Source organism: Oryctolagus cuniculus, chromosome 10 (assembly GCF_964237555.1).
Source record: "Oryctolagus cuniculus chromosome 10, mOryCun1.1, whole genome shotgun sequence".
NCBI lineage: Eukaryota > Metazoa > Chordata > Mammalia > Lagomorpha > Leporidae > Oryctolagus > Oryctolagus cuniculus.
The window spans coordinates 105330231-105350986 of record NC_091441.1 but is presented as its reverse complement, the minus strand read 5'-3'; the positions used below and the strand labels follow the sequence as shown (position 1 = coordinate 105350986).

Sequence of the window (20756 nt, the reverse complement as noted above, 5' to 3'; positions counted from 1 at the left end):
AAAAATCCATTTCTGGGCCGGCGCCGTGGCTCACTAGGCTAATCCTCCGCCTTGCGGCGCCGGCACACCGGGTTCTAGTCCCGGTCGGGGCGCTGGATTCTGTCCCGGTTGCCCCTCTTCCAGGCCAGCTCTCTGCTGTGGCCAGGGAGTGCAGTGGAGGATGGCCCAGGTCCTTGGGCCCTGCACCCCATGGGAGACCAGGAGAAGTACCTGGCTCCTGCCATCGGATCAGCGCGGTGTGCCGGCTGCAGCGCACAGGCCTTGGCAGCCACTGGAGGGTGAACCAACGGCAAAGGAAGACCTTTCTCTCTGTCTGTCTCTCTCTCTCACTGTCCACTCTGCCTGTCAAAAAAAAAAAAAAAAAAAAAGTACTCTTTCATGTCAAAGTCTATATAGATCTTCTTAAATAGTTACCTTAATATACAACATTATAGTAAAAGCCTTGATATAGACCTTAGATTTAGGTGCTTTTTTTTTTTTAAGATTTATTTTTATTTATTTGAAAGCCAGAGTTACACAGAGAGTGAAGGAGAGGCAGAGATAGAGAGAGGTCTTCCATTGTCTGGTTCACTCCCCAGCTGGCTGCAACGCCCGGAGCTGCACCGATCTGAAGCCAGGAGCTTCTTCAGGTCTCCCTCGTGGGTGCAGGGGCCCAAGGACTTGGGCCATCTACTATTGCTTTCCCAGGCCATAGCAGAGAGCGGGATTGGAAGTGGAGCAGCTGGGTCTCGAACCGGCATCCATATAGGATGCTGGCGCTTCAGGCCAGGGCGTTAACCCGCTGCGCCACAGCGCTGGCCCCTACACCCCTACAAGTTGCTTTTATGTGACCTGGGTGAAAATCCTATTTTATCACTCCCATTCTGTTAGTATTCAGATTTTTTCCAGAGGTAGCACAACATGTGACATCACAATAGATCAAGTGCAGAAGCAGATAGGAAAATCTGTCTTCTAGTAACTCAGACACTAAAAAGATTTTGCAAAAATATGAAACAGTGATACATCTTACTAAATTTTGTTCATTTTTGAAAATAGAAATTAATTATTGAAACATTTACGTTAATATATATAGTTATTGCTGTTACTTAGTAAATCAGTAAATATCAGTAGATATAACTCATAAAAATATCTTATGGTCCTCAGTTGTTAAGATTATAGAAGAATTGGGCTGGTTTGTGACACAGTGGGTTAAAGCGCCGGCATACGGGGTTCTAGTCCCGGTCTGGGCGCCAGATTCTGTCCCGGTTGCTCCTCTTCCAGGCCAGCTCTCTGCTATGGCCAGGGAGTGCAGTGGAGGATGGCCCAGGTCCTTGGGCCCTGCACCCCATGGGAGACCAGGAGAAGTACCTGGCTCCTGCCATCGGATCAGCGCGGTGTGCCGGCTGCAGCGCACAGGCCTTGGCAGCCACTGGAGGGTGAACCAACGGCAAAGGAAGACCTTTCTCTCTGTCTCTCTCACTGTCCACTCTGCCTGTCCAAAAAATAAATAAATAAATAAATAACTACCATCTCTGCGTAATTCTTGACTTTCAAATAAATAAATAAATCTTAAAAAGAAAAAAACACCATGCATTTACCAACATGATACAGTTTTATGTTATTAGCATAATACTTAAAAAAATAATTTTTAAAAACTTTTAGAAATATTTATTTATTTGAAAAGCAGAGTGACAGAGAGAGAGAGATCAATCCTCCATCTGCTTGCTCAAAGGCATAACAGCCAAGTCTAGACCAGGCCAAAGCCAAGAGGCAGGAACTCCATTATGGTGTCCCACATGGGTAGCAGGGGCCTAAGTGCTGGGGCCGGCCGTCTTCTATTGTGTTACCTGGGCACTTTAGCAAGAAACTGGGTCAAAAATGGAGTAGCCAGGACTCAAACCAGCACTCCAGTGTGGCATACTGACTTCACAAGCAGAGGCTTAACTTGCTGTGCTGCAACACTGGCCCCCTTGATAGACTTTTTTTTTTTTAAGATTTATTTATTTATTTGAAAGTTACACAGAGAGAGAAGAGGCAGAGAGAGAGAGAGTCTTCCATTTGCTAGTTCACTCTACAATTGGCTGCAATAGCTGGGGCTGTGTCAATCCGGAGCCAGGAGGCAGGAGCTTCTTCTGGGTTTCCCATGTGGGTACAGGGGCCTAGGGACTTGGGCCATCTTCCGCTGCTTTCCCAGGCCATAGCAGAGAGCTGGATCGGAAGTGGAGCAGCCAGGACTCAAAGAGGCACCCATATGGGATGCCGGCACCGCAGGCAGCGGCCTTACCCGCTGCGTCACAGTGCCGGCCCCAATAATAAGCACTTTTGACTTGTTCTTTTTCTTAGTAAAATTCATGCTGTACTAGTGTTTTACCTTTAAACATAGTGCTGGTTTTTTATTTGAAGGGTATCTGTTAAGAGGTGAATGTTGAGTGGTTGGCGCTGTGGCATAGCGGGTAAAGCCACCACCTGTAGTGCTGACATCCCATATGGGCGCCGGTTTGAGTCCTGGCTGCTCCACTTCCAATCCAGCTCTCTGCTATGGCCTGGGAAAGCAGTAGAAGATGGCCCAAGACCTTGGGCCTGTGCACCCGGGAGACCCAGAAGAAGTTTCTGGCTCCTGGCTTCTGATCAGCACAGCTCTGGCCATTGTGGCCATCTTGGGAGTGAACCAGCAGATGGAAGACCTCTCTCTCTCTCTGCCTCTCTTCTCTCTGTGTAACTCTGCCTTTCAAATAAATAAATAAATCTTAAAACAAAAAAAAGAGATGAATGTTGACTTTCATCAAGTGCTGTTTTGGTTTCTGTTAAGATTTTATAGGGTTTTTTCCTTGACTTTAATAATTAATAGATTTCTCAGTATTGATTAGTATCTCTTTAAATGAGATTGAACTTTAGAGTTTTTTATTTGTTTTATGTCATCTTTCTCAGGCTTTGTCTTCCTTTATTTTCCTCCATAAAATGTGCTAAGCTTTTAATTTTTACTGAAACGGTGGAGATGACATTGCATCTCAGTTTTATTTGAAAAAGTAATTCATCTATATTTTTAAGAGTTACTTAGCACTTCTTTGAATAGTTACTTAACAGCATTGTAGGATTTTTTCTTACCTTTGATTTTCAGTCTAGATCAGCATATATAACAATGTTTCCTTATAAATTCTTTTTCCTAAATTTTATATTCCTGTCTTCTTGATTGGAGTGATGGATTTATTTTTCACCTTATTCCTGAATGAAAATTTCTAGGTCTGTATGCACTGATTGAGACAAAGAAGTGATATTCAACGCATTTTGCTTTGTGTGACCTGACAGCTCTAATATCTGGCCTCATTCCCCGACTTCTTGGTTCTTTGATTCTCTGATCACTATATCTTCTAACTACATGAGCCAATTAGTTCATTCTCTTTTGAATTTTTTTTGTGTGTACTGCACATTTATTTTACTTACTTGATAGGCAGAGAATTCCCATCTGCTGGTTAACTCCCGGTTACCTACAACAGCCATGCCAAAACTAGGACGTGGAAACTCAATCCAGGTCGCCCACATAGGTGTCAGAGACCCAGGTACTTGAGCTTGTGCCTTAGCAGGAATCTGGAATTGGAGTTGGAGCTGGAACTCAAACCTGGGCACTGTGATTTGGGACATGAGTGTCCTATTGCTGTCTTAACTGCTAACACCAAATGCCCTTCCATTTTGTTTTGTTTTTAGGAACCATAGCCTGTTCTCTTTCTAGTCTCTGAAAGAATAGGATATTGATGTTTTGTATGGATGGGCAGTTCAGGAAGTTGGCTCTAAGTAGTTCTTATAAATAAGAAAAAAAGCTGAAAGTGGAGGACAGAAAAACTGTTTCTAACAGTACTGGCCAGAATGACTATCTTATGATACTCTGTCCTCACTGGCAGGTCCACACATAGATCAGGTATCTGTTAATTGGAAGTATTTTTAAAGACTAGTAATAGTTCAGGAAAGGACTATACAAAAAGAGATGAGTAATGTAGAGTCCTTTAAAAGTCACTTAAAATCCCACAATTTTAGGACTAGAATCACTTTGGCTGGATTCAATTTTTAAAGTTAACCAGTAGAGTAGACCTCTTGTTACTTGGTATCTCCCAGTTAAATTCTTTCCCATCAACACTTTTTAAAAATTAAAATGGATTACAAACATCTACCTCCCAAATTATTCAGTTTATCTCTTTTTTTATTCCATGTGAGAAATTTAGTCAACTTGCTCATTGGGTTTTCCCCCTGTGTATTTTATTTCAGTTGGTCGTATTATGTTTCAGCTCTTCTCAGACATATGTCCGAAAACATGCAAAAACTTCCTTTGCCTGTGCTCAGGTAAGTGAATTATTAAATTATTCCCAATGAGAGGTCATGATCATGATACAGAGGTTTTGTTTTTGTTGATTTTTTTTTTTTTACTATTTATTTATTTATTTATTTGAAAGGTGGGAGAGAGAGACATCCCCATCCATTGGTCCACTCCCCAAATGCCCACAATAGTCAGGGCTGGGTCAGACTGAAGCCCTGAGACAGGAACTCCGTCTGGGTCTCTTTTGTGGGTAGCAGGAACACAAGTACTTGGGCCTTGATCTGCTGCCTTCCCAGGTGCATCAGCAGAGAGCTGATTCAAAAGCAGAGGAGCCAGAACTTAAACCAGCACTAGTATGCCCACCCTCAGTGAGTTAGACTTTTACCTTACTTAATATAATAAATATTTCTAGAAAAATAAAGGGCTATGAAATGAATTTTGCAAATAAAAAATTACTTACACTGACTTCCATATGAAATCAAGGAAGCATTTAAGGGGAAGAGAAGAGAATGGCTTTAAAAATGAAGAGTAAGGGCCAGCGCCGTGGCTCACTAGGCTAATCCTCTGCCTTGCGGTGCCGGCACACCGGGTTCTAGTTCCGGTCGGGGCTCCAGATTCTGTCCCGGTTGCCCCTCTTCCAGGCCAGCTCTCTGCTGTGGCTAGGGAGTGCAGTGGAGGATGGCCCAAGTGCTTGGGCCCTGCACCCCATGGGAGGCCAGGAGAAGCACCTGGCTCCTGCCATCGGATCAGCGCGGTGCACCGGCTGCAGTGCGCAGGCCTCGGCGGCCATTGGAGGGTGAATCAACGGCAAAAGGAAGACCTTTCTCTCTGTCTCTCTCTCTCACTGTCCACTCTGCCTGTCAAAATAAATAAATAAATTAAAATTAAAAATGAAGAGTAAGAATCTCTGTAATGGAGACTTCCCTGAATATTGTAGTTTATATAATAGGACATTTTTCTTTTAAGATTTATTTTATTTATTAAAGATAGCGTTACAGGGAGAGGTAGAAACAGAGAGAGAGAGAGAGAGGTCTTCCATCTTCTGGTTCACTCCCCAAAATGGCCACAACCAAGGCCCCTACATGGGTGTAGGGGCCCAGGGACTTGGGCCGTCTGCTGCTTTCCCAAGTGCATTAGCAGGGAGCTGGATCAGAAATGGAGCAGCCAGAAATCGAACCGGCACTCTAGACTGGGATTTTAACCCTCTGTGCTTCAGCACTGGCCCCAAAATAATAGACATTTAAAATTGTCTTGTCTTAGTAGAATTTTACAAATTTCACTACTTTGAACAAATTAAGCATCCTAGAGTTCATAAGAAATTTAGGGTTTGAAAATGGACAAAATACAATGAAATTCTGTTTATAAATATATATGGATTTATATTTTGGATAAGTAGAAAAATGGGGACGATACAGTGTCACTTTAAAATTAGAAGTAGTGAGCCGGCGCTGTGGCTCACTAGGCTAATCCTCCGCCTTGCGGCACCGGCACACCGGGTTCTAGTCCCAGTCGGGGCGCCGGATTCTGTCCCGGTTGCCCCTCTTCCAGGCCAGCTCTCTGCTGTGGCTAGGGAGTGCAGTGGAGGATGGCCCAAGTCCTTGGGCGCTGTACCCCATGGGAGACCAGGATAAGCACCTGGCTCCTGCTTTCGGATCAGCGCAGCGTGCCAGCCGCGGCAGCCATTGGAGGGTGAACCAACGGCAAAGGAAGACCTTTCTCTCTGTCTCTCTCTCTCACTGTCCACTCTGCCTGTCAAAAAAAATTCAGTTCACTACTTTTAATTTATTTATTTTTTGACAGGCAGAGTGGACAGTGAGAGAGAGAGACAGGCAGAGTTCACCCTCCAATGGCCACCGCGGCCGGCGCACTGCGGCCGGCACACCGCGCAGATCCCAAGGCAGGAGCCAGGTGCTTCTCCTGGTCTCCCATGGGGTGCAGGGCCCAAGGACCTGGGCCATCCTCCACTGCACTCCGTGGCCACAGCAGAGAGCTGGCCTGGAAGAGGGGTAACCGGGACAGAATCCGGCGCCCTGACCGGGACTAGAACCCAGTGTGCCGGCGCGGCAAGGCGAAGGATTAGCCTAGTGAGCTGCAGTGTTGGCCCAGCTTTTTTTTTTTTTTTTTTTTTTTAAGATCCATTTATTTATTTGAAAATCAGAGTTAGGAAAGAGAGAGAGAGAGATCTTCCACCCACTCGTGCACTCCCCAGATGGCTACAATGGCCAGCGCTGGGCCAGGCTGAAGCCAGAAGCTTCATCCAGGTCTCTCATGTGGGTAGCAGGGGTCCAAACACTTTCCCAGGCAATGGGAAATCCAGCTGGGAGCTGGATTGGGAGTGGAGCAGCTAGGACTTGAACTTGGGTCCATATGGGATGTCCTTATCACAGGTGGCAGCTTTACCCACTAAGCCATACCACTTGCCCCATAAGCAGCCCCTTAATTCAGTTCTTTAACGGGAGTGATAAGCATCTCCTGTCTTACCTCTAGTAGCATGTAGTCATTACCACACAATTTTATGTATCTATATCTATATCTATATATGCTGCTTTGTATTGTTTGTTTCAGTTGATGTGTATGTATGTATGTTAAATTGTCATGCTGTTTCTTAGATTTCTTAATATGGCTCAGCACAAAGGGAGGGGTTTAACTAAGGATTAATTGGTTAGTTCTTTTCATTGAAGGATGGGTTTGTAGCAAAACTTCATTTCTTTTTTTCCCCCCCCTAGGGGAGAAAGGCCTTGGGAAAACAACTGGAAAGAAGTTATGTTATAAAGGTTCTACATTCCATCGTGTGGTTAAAAACTTTATGATTCAGGGTGGGGACTTCAGTGAAGGTAGAGCTAAAACTTATCTTCCTTTTAACTCCTTCAGTTTTTGAAGTGTCTCATTAATACTTTTAATTGTAAATACTATATCACCGTATGATGTAAATATTATGTCATTAGTGCATGTTTGCTGGGGCATAGATATTGTAGATCCAGAATTATGAAAAAGTATTATGTTTACGTAATTTATTTCAATAATATTATAATTACAAGGTGAATTCTTTTAGAGTTGAATGCCAAAGTACTGTTCAAATTGCATTTGTTGTAGAATTTGCTGCTGCTTGAAAGAAGGGGTTATGGAGACCAAGTTTTGATGGTATTTATTGTAATAGGATTTGAAGATTTGACTTAGAATTTCAAGATGTAGTTCATTGAAGACTCCTAGAATTTTGGTTATCTGCAGTAATTACAAGGTTCAAGGTTTCCTTCATCAAATTGAAAGCATCAAAACATATTTTATATGTATCAATACATTTTTAAGCTTTATTGTGGCTTAACGTACATTCATTATTTGCAGGTAATGGAAAAGGTGGAGAATCCATTTATGGTGGCTATTTTAAAGGTAAGGCCAAGTATTTTATGGTCTTATTTGAGTTCTGATGTTAAAGCAAGTTTGAGCATATACTTTTAATGAGAAGAGGTTTACTTATAGTTCACTTTTTGCATGAAACTAATGCTGCATGAAAATACTTTATTTGCATGACATTGGGGATAAATTATATTGTAATATATAACTTATAATTGACAAAATTAATTAAGGCTAACTTTTATGGTTAAACATGACTTTCAGCATGGAGGTTAGGCAACTATATACATGAAAACTCCTATCTTCCTGCCTAAAACTGTCAACATATTCTTTTGTTTATAGAGAATGTGGTCTTTTGCAAAATGAAAAGGTAAGAGAATAAAGCTCAGTAACACAAGCTCCAATTCTGTTCCCTTGCACCCTTCCTAATAATTTTATGGACAGTCTGGGTCAGGTAGTTGCTGGATTTCTATATTTCTTGAAGATTTGGAAAACTCTATATAGTATTTCATACATGCATTTGTATCTTTTTTTTTCTTTTCTCAATGGTTATGAGTTCCACATCAGGGAAAAGAACCTACTAGTGGTTTTTTTCCCCCTAAACAAAGCAATTTCTTTGAATAAAAGTTGGTATTTCCTCCTTTCTCAAAGGTTTGTATGTTTTCTCTTCTATACTAGAACTGTATGATTGTGTTTATTCCTACAGTAGTATCATTTGCATAAATCTAACTATTGCACTTGCCCCAAAAAGCCTTAGAAAAGTCAGTTGCAGAAATTTATAATGAAATCCAATATTGGTTTTAACACTGTGATAGTTTCAGTTTTATAATAGTCTTTTATATTTCCTTTGGGAGAAAATGGATTACTACTCTTTTTCAGAAGCCTGTTCCCAAGGTAATCATTTTTTAGTTTTCTATGTTTCTGTTTGTTCTAAAACAAAAAAAAAGGTTTTGTTTGTATGAATGTTAAAAGAAAATTTAAATAAGTTTTCAAGGATATTTCTGTTAGAATTAAAATCATCTAATGATTATGATGGATTTTTTTTTTTACTTTGAACTAGTTGGGAACAACTGTTTAGCAAGTTCTGTTGACACGTAGCAGTTTAAAAATTAATACTGTTGGACATTAATGTGGTTGTTCCCTGTGGCAGATACTTTTGTGCCTTAAAATGATATTTTCCCATTTAAATTTTTATCTCTCCAGAATATTCTTCAGATAATTTTATGAGCCTACTGATTATCCACATACCTAATTTAATTTAGACATGTCCCTACAACCTATTATATGTCAATTATGTTTTGCTGTCATAGTCTAGCTTCAATTCTTTTGAATAATAAATTTACCATTTGAAAAATAAGTATACAAGAGGATTATTAAGCTCTCCATGTATGGTGCATTAGGCAGGCTAATTGGAAATTTGAAGGACATGAGCTTTACTGGAAAGATTCTTGTGAAAATTTCTTTATTGGTTTTCCCTGAAAGTTCTATAATTTATATGTCATTTAGATAAATGTTACTACTAAAAGTGACTGTTCTAAGGCTATTTGTACAAAGTATTAAATATATGTTCTTTTCTTCAAGGCTTTCATTAGTATCTGTTGGCCTTTTATGCTTGTTATTTGATTAGTTCAATTTTTTTTTTCTAAATATTCAGTCATGTATCTGTACTGACCAGAAGAGGAATTTCATCCTGTGCTTTCTGTTTATTACTTGAACATGACTTTAAAAGTGACTTAAAATTGGAGACTGACAAATCTGTGTTTTCTTCAAACAGATGAAAACTTTATTCTCAAACATGACAGAGCGTTCCTTTTGTCAATGGCAAATCGAGGGAAACATACCAATGGTTCCCAGTTTTTCATGTGAGTAGGCATAATTCAGAGATGAGCTTTTCCTAAACAGAGAAGCGCTGTTCATGGGAAAGATGGTACAGTTAAACCAAGGTTAATGCGAAAATTCTGTCAACTTGGTTCATATTAATTTCTCCCGGTCTAGTGACTGGTAAGCTCTACCAGCCACCTCAGCATTCAGCATACATCCTGGATTTGAAGAGTGCAACTTAGCAAATGTACTTTGAAGATACACATTATTTTCCAAATAAACTGTCATCATAAGGAACAAAATTGTGTTTGGCCCTTACCAAATTTTGGGACTCAGTTTACCAAAGTTGTATTGGAACATAAACTTGAATATTTAAAAATTTAAAAATTGCTCATAGTTTAGGACCAGATGTACCCTTGGCATGAAAGGCAGTTGGTTTAAGTAAACTATTGTATGGTTGTTGTTTTCCTTTTACTGTTGTTCTTTGAGCCAGTTTTGAGAGAGGTACCATTATTTTCTGATACATACGTGATTTGCTGTTGAGCCAGCATTTTTAAAAACTTAAACTTAGCAAGGTCTCTGTGAATAATTGAATTAACTCAATGTTGCTGTCAGATCTGCCAAAATTTATGAAGAGATTATCACTCATGAATTTCAGAATGCTAAATTTTCTTTTTAAAAAGTAAACCTCTTTACATGTACATGCATGCACAACCAGAAACTTCTCTCATCTGAGAATTCTAAATAAGACCTTTGGCATACTTTTAGTTATATACTATTATCTAAAGCTGTTTCAAAACCTTACTTTATTATGATCCCATCATATAAAATGTGAAAGAGGATTTTCCAGTGTGAGGTTTAATATTTTTGATCGGAAGTAAATCTCAGTTGCGCTATGTATGTTGAAGAAATATTTAATTTGTGATTTATCAGAAAAAGTTTTCCCTGTCATCTTTCTGAATGGATGAGTATGAATGGCGCTTCCCTGTCTCTAAAGGAGTGAATTATTCATAAAAAACTCAGGTTTTAAATCTGTCTGAAAAATAGATTTCCTACATGATCTGATAAAGTTCAGATAAGGGACATTCTGTTCCTAAGAATGTCCTAAAAATGGAAAACTGATGTAAAATTGTACGTGGAATTACACAGGGAAAAGATCTAAAACAGTTGTTCCCATAGGTTATATTAGTTATTATATTTCTTTATGAGAGTACTTTTTAATTCTTAACCTTCTTAGGGGCCATTAAAAAGTAGAAAGCTTTTCAAAAATGTCTTTTCTAGTAACAGTGTAGAAGCTATTTACTCTTTGAGATTTCCCGTTTCCATTTTTAATCTTATCTGAACTGTGAACATGAAAAAGTTATGATTCATTGGTCAAGAAGCTACCATCTGAGGGCTCTAAAGTTTCTTTTAGATTTTTTTTTATATCAGTACATTAAACATTTGAGTTATCAGGTAACGGCAGCTTCTTGCCATTATTGCACACAGATTAGTTTGTGTATAAGATATTAAGAACTAAAACTAGTATACCTACATACATTAATTAAAATCCAGTATATGAGATTTTTCCTTTAAAAATCTTATAAAGTTATCTTATTTTTATGTTACTTAGCACTTGCTTAAATATTTCCTAGGAATATTTTGTAAAGGCTGTTCCTGTTTTATACATGGTCTAGTTGGACTACTGTTTTTGAAGAGGATTGTCAAATGAAGAATTTTAGCATCAACAAATTAGAATTTTCATAACTAACTGTAGATGGCACTAAAATCACTATGAACTTGCTGTCAAAAGAAAATGTTTTCCTTTTAGTTTGAAATTTATTCTGGGAAAGCATTTGCTGTTAAAAGCAGTGTGGGAAGTATTTGAGCATGTTTGCACACACAAAATCCCCTCATCTCTTTTTTTAAAGAGGTGTTTGTGCCTGTGCACTTTCTTTATGCTGGCTACAAATACATTCCCCATGTGTTGGAGGATAAGTCTAACATTCACATTTTAGAGCAAAACATATCCTTGGTTTTATAGAAAGGATACATAAGATAGAAATGATGGACCATGAAAGAAACGTTTGAAATTCTGAGTCTTTTAAGGCCCGATCCCTTCGGAGATGAAAGTGTAATGCAGTATCCTCAGGTTGTGTATATGATCACAGATAATAGCTCTTAGGGTCATAGAGTTAACTGATGATTTCCCATGGCTGACTCCTGCCTTTTTTCATGCTACCACATCTCCTTTGTCAGCTTGAACAATGGTTCCGGAATCTGAAAAAGAAAGGATAGTATAAGAATGGATGGTAAACTAAAAAAAATGCTTTTATAGTTTCTACTTTATGAGATTAATAAGGACTTTTAATATGCTTTGACAAGATTGCATTGGTAGTTTTATCTGTTACTCTGGATTTCCTGAGGAGTAAATTTGTTACCATTAGTGTGGGTGTTTGTAAAATGTCCCTCAAGAAGTCCTGTGCCTTGTGCATTAACTAGTTAAGTGTCTATATTGCATACACACTTTAAAACTTCCTAAAGCATACATTATTATTATTGAACATAATTTTGGATATGTTGCTTTCTTTTATGTATTATGTATGTGACAAAAATCAGATTTTCTTCTATAAAGCTATTTGTAATTTTTATAATAATTGCTTATATCTATTGTTACATTTGGCATAATGATTTTGCTTTTGGGGGCTTACATAGAAGAAAACTGATTATTTTTTGAAGTAGTGCTGTTCAGGAAATGTGAAAGAAGTGATGTATGAATCACTAAAGAGAAAATGGTTTGTTAGGCTGAAGTATGTTTGAAGGCATTTAAAGACTTGAGACCCCAAAGTTACCAAGTTAATTTGGTGTTTACTTGTTTCGTCCTTATTATTATTGATTTTTTAGGTCTAAGACCAAGTAAAAAACCACAAGAAATAAAGGATTGCAAAGTCTTAAAGTGGAAAGGGACTTAGAGATGATCTAATTAAAACTTTTTGTCTATAAATAATGCTAACTAAGGAATACCTATGGGAAGTTCATGGTCTAGGAATTTTGCTCATAAATTACAGAAATTGAAAGCCAGAAAACTGATGAACAAATATAAGCTACATAATTTTATTAATGACCCTGCTCAATTTATTTTAATTAGATATCTGAAGTATCAAGCATTTTGCTGGAAAATAAATGACATTTGGAGAAATGATTTTTTTCTCCTTTAGTTTTTGTTTATTCAGTCTGGCTCTAATTTTCATATACATTCATCAAAAAGATAAGATATTACATTAAGTAGTCACTTAAAAGATTATGTAGATAGTTAATAACTATCTTCAATAACTATACTGGAAAAGGACGCTAAGCTTTCTGTCAGGAAGCCTTGGTTTTAGTTTTATTTTATTTCTGTGCACCTTGAGTTAGTTTTTGTCTTTTTTTTTTGTAAAGTATCTATCCCTACTTTCAAAGATAAAAATTTTGGTGTGAAAATATGATCATTAAAGTGTTTTGTAGGGTGTCCCAAGTTTCTAAATATATGGGATGATTTTTTTTAATGCAGACATTGTCTTGCCTAAAGGAAATGATTACCATTGCCTGATTCTTATCAGTCTGAAAGGTGCCTCAGAATTTGCTTTGGACCCTTCTTGCCTAAATCAGGAGCAGCAGGTGTAGGGCAATAGTCTGTGTGGTTCAGTGTCACTGGTAAGGAATAGAGAGACCTGCAAACCTTTGGAGAACAGTCCCTGTCACTGGCCCCTGTCAAGTTAAAAAATATCAGACAACAAAATAATATGGAAAAGTCAAACTTGGAATTTAAAACAAAAAGCTTATTTTATTTTAAAAGTTGGACACAGGATAGTGCTGGGGGGAACATACAACGTTGTTTCATGTCATTGAAGAATCAGACTGCCTGAATGGAAGAGACAAGTGCTGATCGTTTCAGAGCAATGAAGAGTTGAGGGGTGCTTGGTTTTCATGAGTTTCTAAAGCTGTGTTGATATTTGGGTAGCAAAAGTAGATTTGGGATGGAAATGCTTTTCCCACTTACATCTTCATAACTTTGTGTGAGAAGAAATGCTAGCAAATGTTAATAGCCTGATTTTTTCCTTCCCTTTTTTGGGTAATACCTTCCTATGCTAATTTCACATTTTTTCATGAGCAAAGATGTTCTCCGAGTATCAGTGTTGTCCTTCACATACAGGGCTTATGAATATTTTGTGTTATGTGACATGTAAGTTAGCAACGCAGAAAAAACTTTGTATGTAATTACATGTGGTGTGTGTTTTTGGTGGATTTTAGCAAGCTCATATCTTCTGGTGACTTTGGACCCATATAGATAGAGCCTCATAGAGATGTGGTTAGTTTCTCTTGCTTTCACACGGGCTTCGGCACTTTGTATAATTTGGTGCCTCTTCCTATAGTGTGGTAGTTTTAGGAGTTGAAGGGAAAGAATTGCACATTAAAGACTAAATTACACAGAAACCATTTTATTTTATTTTCCCCTCTGTACTATGTTACACCTAGAGTCAATTATTTTCCACAACATTCATTGAAAGCTCTGCATTACTTCAAACGTTATGTTCTTTTTGTAACACCAGTTGGTGTGTCAGTGCATTCACGAGAAATTAAAGCTTGTTTTTAAATATTTAAAGAATATGTCCAAAACTCCCTACAAAGCATTTTGTTCATGTTATAATAGGGTTTTTACTCTGAGTAGTAGTAATAGGTAGGTTTAAGATTTCACACAGTTAAAAATGTTTGAAAAAATATATATTCATAATCAGGGAAATCAGGAAAAGAAAATGCTGTGGCCACGATTTAACAGCATACTCCTATACTTCCATCTCTCTTGCTTTTTTGTCCTCCTAGAAGCTACCTAGAATTCTAGTTTTACTGCTCTATTATTTTTATTTTCATGTTCAGTTTCAAAGTGACTGCAATGGCAGTGAACAGTAACCATAGTCCACACAGTTCAGTTGCCCATTGCTTCCTGAAAGTGGTTTGTTGTGATGTGTAACTGAGAAAAGATTCTTCAACTATTTGAAATGAACTAGTAAAAAGTATCTTGAAATTTTGTTTGTTTGAATATCTTAACTCAGTTTTTTTTCCAATGAGGTTTTTGTTTCAACTTCTCCTGGGCATTCAGGTTTTTATATTTATGTATGTACTCAAGATACATTATTCTCTTTTTGAGATAGATGTTAGTTGCCTTAGCTAGTTTCTGGGGTTTTGTGAAAGGATGTGTAATGTTTTGTTGCTAGCAATTATTGGCACTCTAGTATTACAGTATTAAGAATTTGAACAGGTTCTTATTTTAACATTAGTGCCTTTCTCTTAAGCATTACTCATCTCTACATAAATATCCTATATGAAAGAAAATTTAGAGCCCTCCATTTTAAAAAGCTTTCTTGCTTTGCATAAACTTGAAAATATTTAATTTCAAAGTTATATTGATATTAAAACATAGATTCAGTCTTGTCTTAAAAGTGTATTACAATTTATTTCTTGCCATTTTTGTGTAAAATTTACAGAAAGAGTGTTACATCGTGCGCTCCAAAGGTAATGTCTCATTACTCTTAAGGCTCTCTCTCTCTCTCTCTTTCTTTGCCTTTATCTCTTTAATTCTGTTGTTTTGTGCATTGAAACATTTTAAGAAAAAAAGCTTTCTGCTTGATCTGTGTAGCAGCAATACATGTAAAACAAGCGTGTTTTATTGCTGATCGTTAATCCTGGAAAATATATTTTAATTTCAGTGGCTTGTTTCCACCAAGTTTCTACACATCTTCTGGTGGGAGAATGAGGTTATATTTTATATCATAATTTTAGATATCATTTCAGTGCAGAATTAGTAATTTCTGCACAAAACCAAAAGCTTCTCTGATAATGGTATACAAATGTAGAATTGTTTTGGGGATAACCTTGAAACTGTCCAATTTCTAGGATTTTCAAGTTTAAATGAACTAGATTTAAAGTAGATTCCAGGGTGAGGAAAACTGGAAAGTCAGTGTATTTAAGGAGAAAATGGAAATGTAAATATTGGAAGGTTTTAAAATTGAAATGTTCTTTGTGATTGTTTCTTAATAAACTTGAATAAACCTACAGTTTCTGGCCTTCTTCAGGTCTTAACTACTGAGTATGTGTCGCCACTGCACGGTTCTTGAAACAGCTTTGTAGTGTTGAAAGATGAATACAATGTTAGTGGCGTGAGATCTCTGTGCCCATTTTATTAGCCTAGACTGAGCATATCATTTCCCCCTGCCCTTTTGTAGTCCCGTGTGGTTAATGTCCTCTGTTTAGGGTCAGCCTAACGCCAGCGAGCCTGCTTTTTATTGGGATTTCTGATCCTGGAATATAGGCTGAGAACTCCAGAGGGCTTCTTTTTGTTAAATACTTTCAGCATTCTTAATACATAGTCTAACCCAGTTAAAGTACAAATTTCTATTTCTGCATCCTGAATTTCAGGGGTGACTAATAAAATTAAATTTTTCACACCAGTTTGGGCACCATGGGCAGGCTGAAAGTTGTTTTTGGAATAGAGTTATTCCTGTCTTCATTTTTCTTCACTACTGCAATAAAAGACCACGTTTGTTTATTCTTCAGTTTTCACTTGCATTGAAAACAAAGCTTGACTGTCATAGAGATAGCTATTCCATCAACAAACTGAGTCTCAAGTAGTTTGTTGCTGCATCACCACAGTTAGCTAGAGTGTTCTTTGTACCATTTGCTCCAAATATTTGCCATAGGTGGTTTTTACAAAATTCCATTAGCCAAGATGGCAAATTGAATTGGGCTCTGAGTGTTTTAGAAGAATCTGTAGGCTTTCCCCAATACCAAGATACTGAAGAGAGGATCAAGAAAGGAGAAGAAATCGAACTAATCAATAAATCATTCATTGTTTTTATTTCTACATATTTGAAGCTGATCCTCACATTGTAGAGTATTTTTGCCTTTTTAAAAGCACTCTTTACATCTTTCATATAATGGAGTCACTGTCTAGCTCATGTACTAACTTCACTGTGCTTTGGTAAAGTTGTGTAATTATGGGAAGCACACTTCTGTCTTAAAAATTACTGTCCAAGGTAGTTTTTGAGTGCTAGTTTAATGATTTAAGCATTAATGCCTCACCAGTTTGCTAGATTTTCTTTCTCTCTCTTTTTTTTTTAATTTGCTGCCTGTTTTTATTTTTATAATTACACTGGCTTTAATTTCCACTTCTCTATCATCTAAGGAATATTTGAGACTTATGGTTTTAAATTCAAGATTCCTTTAAAATTCTAGAACTTCTTGACATTTTTAATTTTTAAAAATTCTGTAGTCCTTTTACAGAACTGAATATTCTTAAAGTAAGTATAAGCGTTACAATTCCTTGTACAATAAAGATTAGCATTGTTGTGAAGGTTAAATTGTGTTTTGTAGATTTACATGTGTTAGAATTGTTAAAATGAACATAAACATTTATTTGAGAACTTCTAGTACAATTGACTACTTTAACATGGCCTGATAGTGATTTTTTTCTGTCTTTCAAATGTCTATCTCATTCTCACAAAGTACTAATGGCATATAATTCTGACCCGTTTTTTAATTTTTTCCATTGCATTTCACATGATGTGAAGATTTGTGAAAATGCTATGGGAAAATGTGTTTGGGTTCAAAATATCCTAACTAGGTGTGCCCTCTAGGCTTCATAAGCTTGTGATTATCTGACAATTTTTGATTAGAGAAGAAACCAGTTGGATGTTTTCTGGGCCATGGAAATTTAAGAAGTCTAGAAAGTCACCTATCATTACTTACTTTGCTGTCAGAATGTAAACAGATGGAAGATTTTCTCCCAGTCACATTTTCAGAATCGCCGTGAGTGGCAGAGCTTCCTCTGGAGTGAAGGAAGAGGGACAGGGAGTTCTGAGAAGAGGACTTCTGGGTCCTTCCTTCCTTGGCTTGCCTTACAGATGCAGACTGACTTAGTATCGGAAATAACAAAGAGAACTCATTTAAGTGGGGGGCGGGCAAGTGTTGATCACACTTCTCTTTCCATAGGGCAAATGTTAGGTGCTTTTTCTTATTTGATTATGCTGGTATATTCTGAATTTTTTATGCTTGATTCTGTTTTTTTGTTTGTTTTGGATTTCAGAGTAATTTTAGTGTGTATTTATGCTGTATATTTATGGCTTATAAGTTGGTCTATTCCATATGTGTATATAGTCTAATAGAGATCATTTTTTAATTTTTAATTCATTATAATCTTAAGGATCTTTGTTAAGTGAGTAAAATGACTATTGCTGTTTTTGTGGTTTTGAGATTAGATGTATCTCATGTTTAATTTTTTCCCCTGTCTTTTTATCTTTACTTCTTTGTTCTCTACATGCCGTGTTTAAACCCTTCTGCTCTCTTCACCTGAACACATCACTTTTGACATCATCTTTGTGTTGACATTTATTACACAGTACCACAAAACCTGCACCACACCTGGATGGGTAAGTGTCCTGTTCTTACTACCTAGCGTTAATTGTTGGGTGGCCATCCATAAAGATAGATTGGGCCATGGATGAGCTTTCCACAGGGAACTCTTGATGTCTGGGTTAATCTCTTGGAGCCAGGGGTCTTCCTTCGGAACTCCAGTGAGCAATGGTTTTGAGACCACACACCTCTTAAGGCAATGAAGGGGATTTTCACCTGTATTCATGCAGCTTGAGAGTCCCTGTCAGGACAGTTTCTGAGTATCAAGTGCAGTCTGATGGTTATCAGACACTGTAGCCTAAATGCTGAAGAACCATTGCTTTAAAGGCAAAAATCTGAGGCCCAGTTTGAATAGTTTTTTCCTTTTATGAAGCAGATTTCAAGTTCTCATTCCCTTCTAGTTGCTTTGTACATCAAATCCTTGGATTTTATTTTCATATCTATGGACATGTCTTTTATAACACTTGTCTTAATTACTGTTCATAGCTTAATTATCAACCAACTTTCATGAATTTTTATTGTGATAAGGGTGCACGTTGTCTTTGGACTGGTTATTTCTGGTTTTGAAGTAATTGAACAAATTGAAAATCTGAAAACTGATGCTGCCAGCAGACCTTATGCAGATGTGCGAGTTATTGACTGTGGAGTACTTGCCGCGAAATCAACCAAAGATGGTAAGAACTCTTCTGAGATAGAGGAAGCTAGGATGCAGGTGTCAAGCTTGTTGAAGGCTGCAACTTAACTGGATTTCAGTACTGAAAAAAATGCATATTCGTGCTGTAGCCATAGCCCTTGATTCTTGTCTGTCATACTTCATATCCAAGCCATCAGCAAATCTTGTCAAATCCTACCTCTTATTACTTCCACCTGCTAACAGCCTGATTGCAAGCCCCCATGTCTCATGCCTGGATTCTTGCAGTAGGCTTATACTTGTTCACCTTGCTTCTTCCATCTTTGCTCCCTTTTCATCTTTTCCGAGCAGCAGTGGCCCCCTAACTGACATCTTTGCTGATATCCTTGGCCCTCTATGATCTGTCCTTAACAGCAACCAGAGAGATCCCTTATGTTTCATATCCAAGTCACCCTGCTCCAAGAGCTGCCTTCTCAACCAGCCAAAGCCAGAATCTCTCCAGTGGTCTGTAAAGCAGCTCTTGATGGCCTGACTCTCTGATGACTGACTTCCACCTCACTGGTACCCTTCCAGCCACATTGACCTTTACTCAGACGTGATAGTCACTCAGGGACATTGTGCAGACTGTACTCTTGGGACACTCTCCATTAAGATATATCCAGCTGTACCTATAATGCATGAAATCTGTTCTCTTTAAATAATAAAAAACTACACAATAAAGAAAAGCCATATCTACCTAGACTGTCTTACTTCCTTTTAGATCTCTTTCTCTTCTTCTTCTTCTTTTATTTATTTATTTATTTATTTGAGAGAGTTACAGAGAGAGAGATCTTCCATCTGCTAGTTCAGTCCCCAAATGGCTGCAGTGGCTGGAACTGGGCCCATCTGAAGCCAGGAGTCAGGAGCTTCTTCCACGTCTACCATACTGGTGCAGGAGCCCAGGCACTTGAGCCATCTTCTACTGCTTTCTCAGGCCACCAGCAGCGAGCTGGATCAGAAGAGGAGCAGCCGGGACTTGAACCAGTGCCGATATGGGATGCCTGTATGGGATGTAGCCCACTATGCTACACAGCTTCATCCCTAGATCTGCTCCTTTTTTTTTTTTTTTTTTTTTCGACAGGCAGAGTGGACAGTGAGAGAGAGAGACAGAGAGAAAGGTCTTCCTTTTGCCGTTGATTCACCCTCCAATGGCCGCCGCAGCCGGCGCACCGCGCTGATCCGATGGCAGGAGCCAGGTACTTCTCCTGGTCTCCCATGGGGTGCAGGGCCCAAGGACCTGGGCCATCCTCCACTGCACTCCCTGGCCACAGCAGAGAGCTGGCCTGGAAGAGGGGCAACCAGGACACAATCCGGCGCCCCGAATGGGACTAGAACCCAGTGTGCCGGCGCCGCAAGGCGGAGGATTAGCCTAGTGAGCCGCGGTGCCGGCCTAGATCTGTTCTTAAGTGATGTCTTCTACTACCCCCTGCTCTCCCTATTTCCTTTACTTGGCTTTTTTTTTTTTTTTTCCTGTCTTAACTGTTATTTGTCTTATTATGAATGATTTATTTTCTTATATGATCCAACAAGAATATAGGCTTCATGAAGACAAAGTCTTTGTTACCTTACAATCTTGCTAGCAATTATGTTATCAACTTGAAAAAATCCATTTAAGTACAATATTTAGTTTGCTAAAAACTAAAACATGCTTTACAATATTCAGTAATCACATTTTCTAGTCTAAAAGGTAGGCTCTGAAATCCACTACTAATATTTTTGTTAATATTTCTTCAAAGTTTTTGAGAAGAAAAGAAAGAAACCAACTCACTCAGAAGACTCGGATTCCTCTTCCAATTCCTCTTCCTCTTCAGAATCATCTTCAGAAAGTGAAATTGAACATGAGAGAAGCAGGAGGAGGAAACATAAGAGGAGGCCAAAAGTCAAACATTCTAAAAAAAGACGAAAGGAGGCAAGCAGTTCAGAAGAGCCAAGAAGTAAACATATAGTGAGCCCAAAAGGGTGAGTATGAAACATTCAAGTAGTGTTAGCTGAAAAACAGATGAACACCCTGGAATAATGAGGAAAGTCCATGTATAGCTGTCAACTCAGTTTTATAACCTAGTGTTGAAAAAAGATAGTATTTTTTGACTAATTCAATTGAAATCTGGCAGAGCAAGGAGTAGCTTAGGCATTTCATATCAACCATTTATGTATTTTCAGGTATAGTAATTCCTGAACCTCAAGTTGGGATCATTTGTCAATTCC

The 20756-nt window shown here is 38.2% G+C and overlaps 1 protein-coding gene and 1 long non-coding RNA gene across 8 annotated transcripts in view; one reads left to right on the top strand and one right to left on the bottom strand.

Annotated features, from left to right (window-relative positions):
* The window catches only part of NKTR (natural killer cell triggering receptor), a 47090-nt gene that overhangs the window by 7527 nt on the left and 18807 nt on the right, over positions 1 to 20756 (top strand). For 2 of the 7 annotated variants that reach the window (XM_008260249.4, XM_008260248.4), the window contains exons 3-9: positions 4237 to 4311; positions 7012 to 7119; positions 7628 to 7672; positions 9411 to 9498; positions 17869 to 17898; positions 18410 to 18555; positions 20288 to 20510. In XM_008260249.4, coding sequence (XP_008258471.1) covers positions 4237 to 4311; positions 7012 to 7119; positions 7628 to 7672; positions 9411 to 9498; positions 17869 to 17898; positions 18410 to 18555; positions 20288 to 20510 — 715 coding nt within the window. Of the gene's footprint in view, positions 1 to 4236; positions 4312 to 7011; positions 7120 to 7627; positions 8531 to 9410; positions 9499 to 14958; positions 14987 to 17868; positions 17899 to 18409; positions 18556 to 20287; positions 20511 to 20756 lie in introns of those variants that run through there. The other 5 variants (XR_011379577.1, XM_070050971.1, XM_070050970.1 and 2 more) reach the window with 5 other exon arrangements.
* LOC138844117 (uncharacterized) lies at positions 9397 to 20442 on the bottom strand. Its single transcript, XR_011379579.1, has 2 exons — positions 20320 to 20442; positions 9397 to 11716 (listed from the first exon to the last, which is right to left on the bottom strand). It is a non-coding gene; the product is annotated as an uncharacterized lncRNA (long non-coding RNA).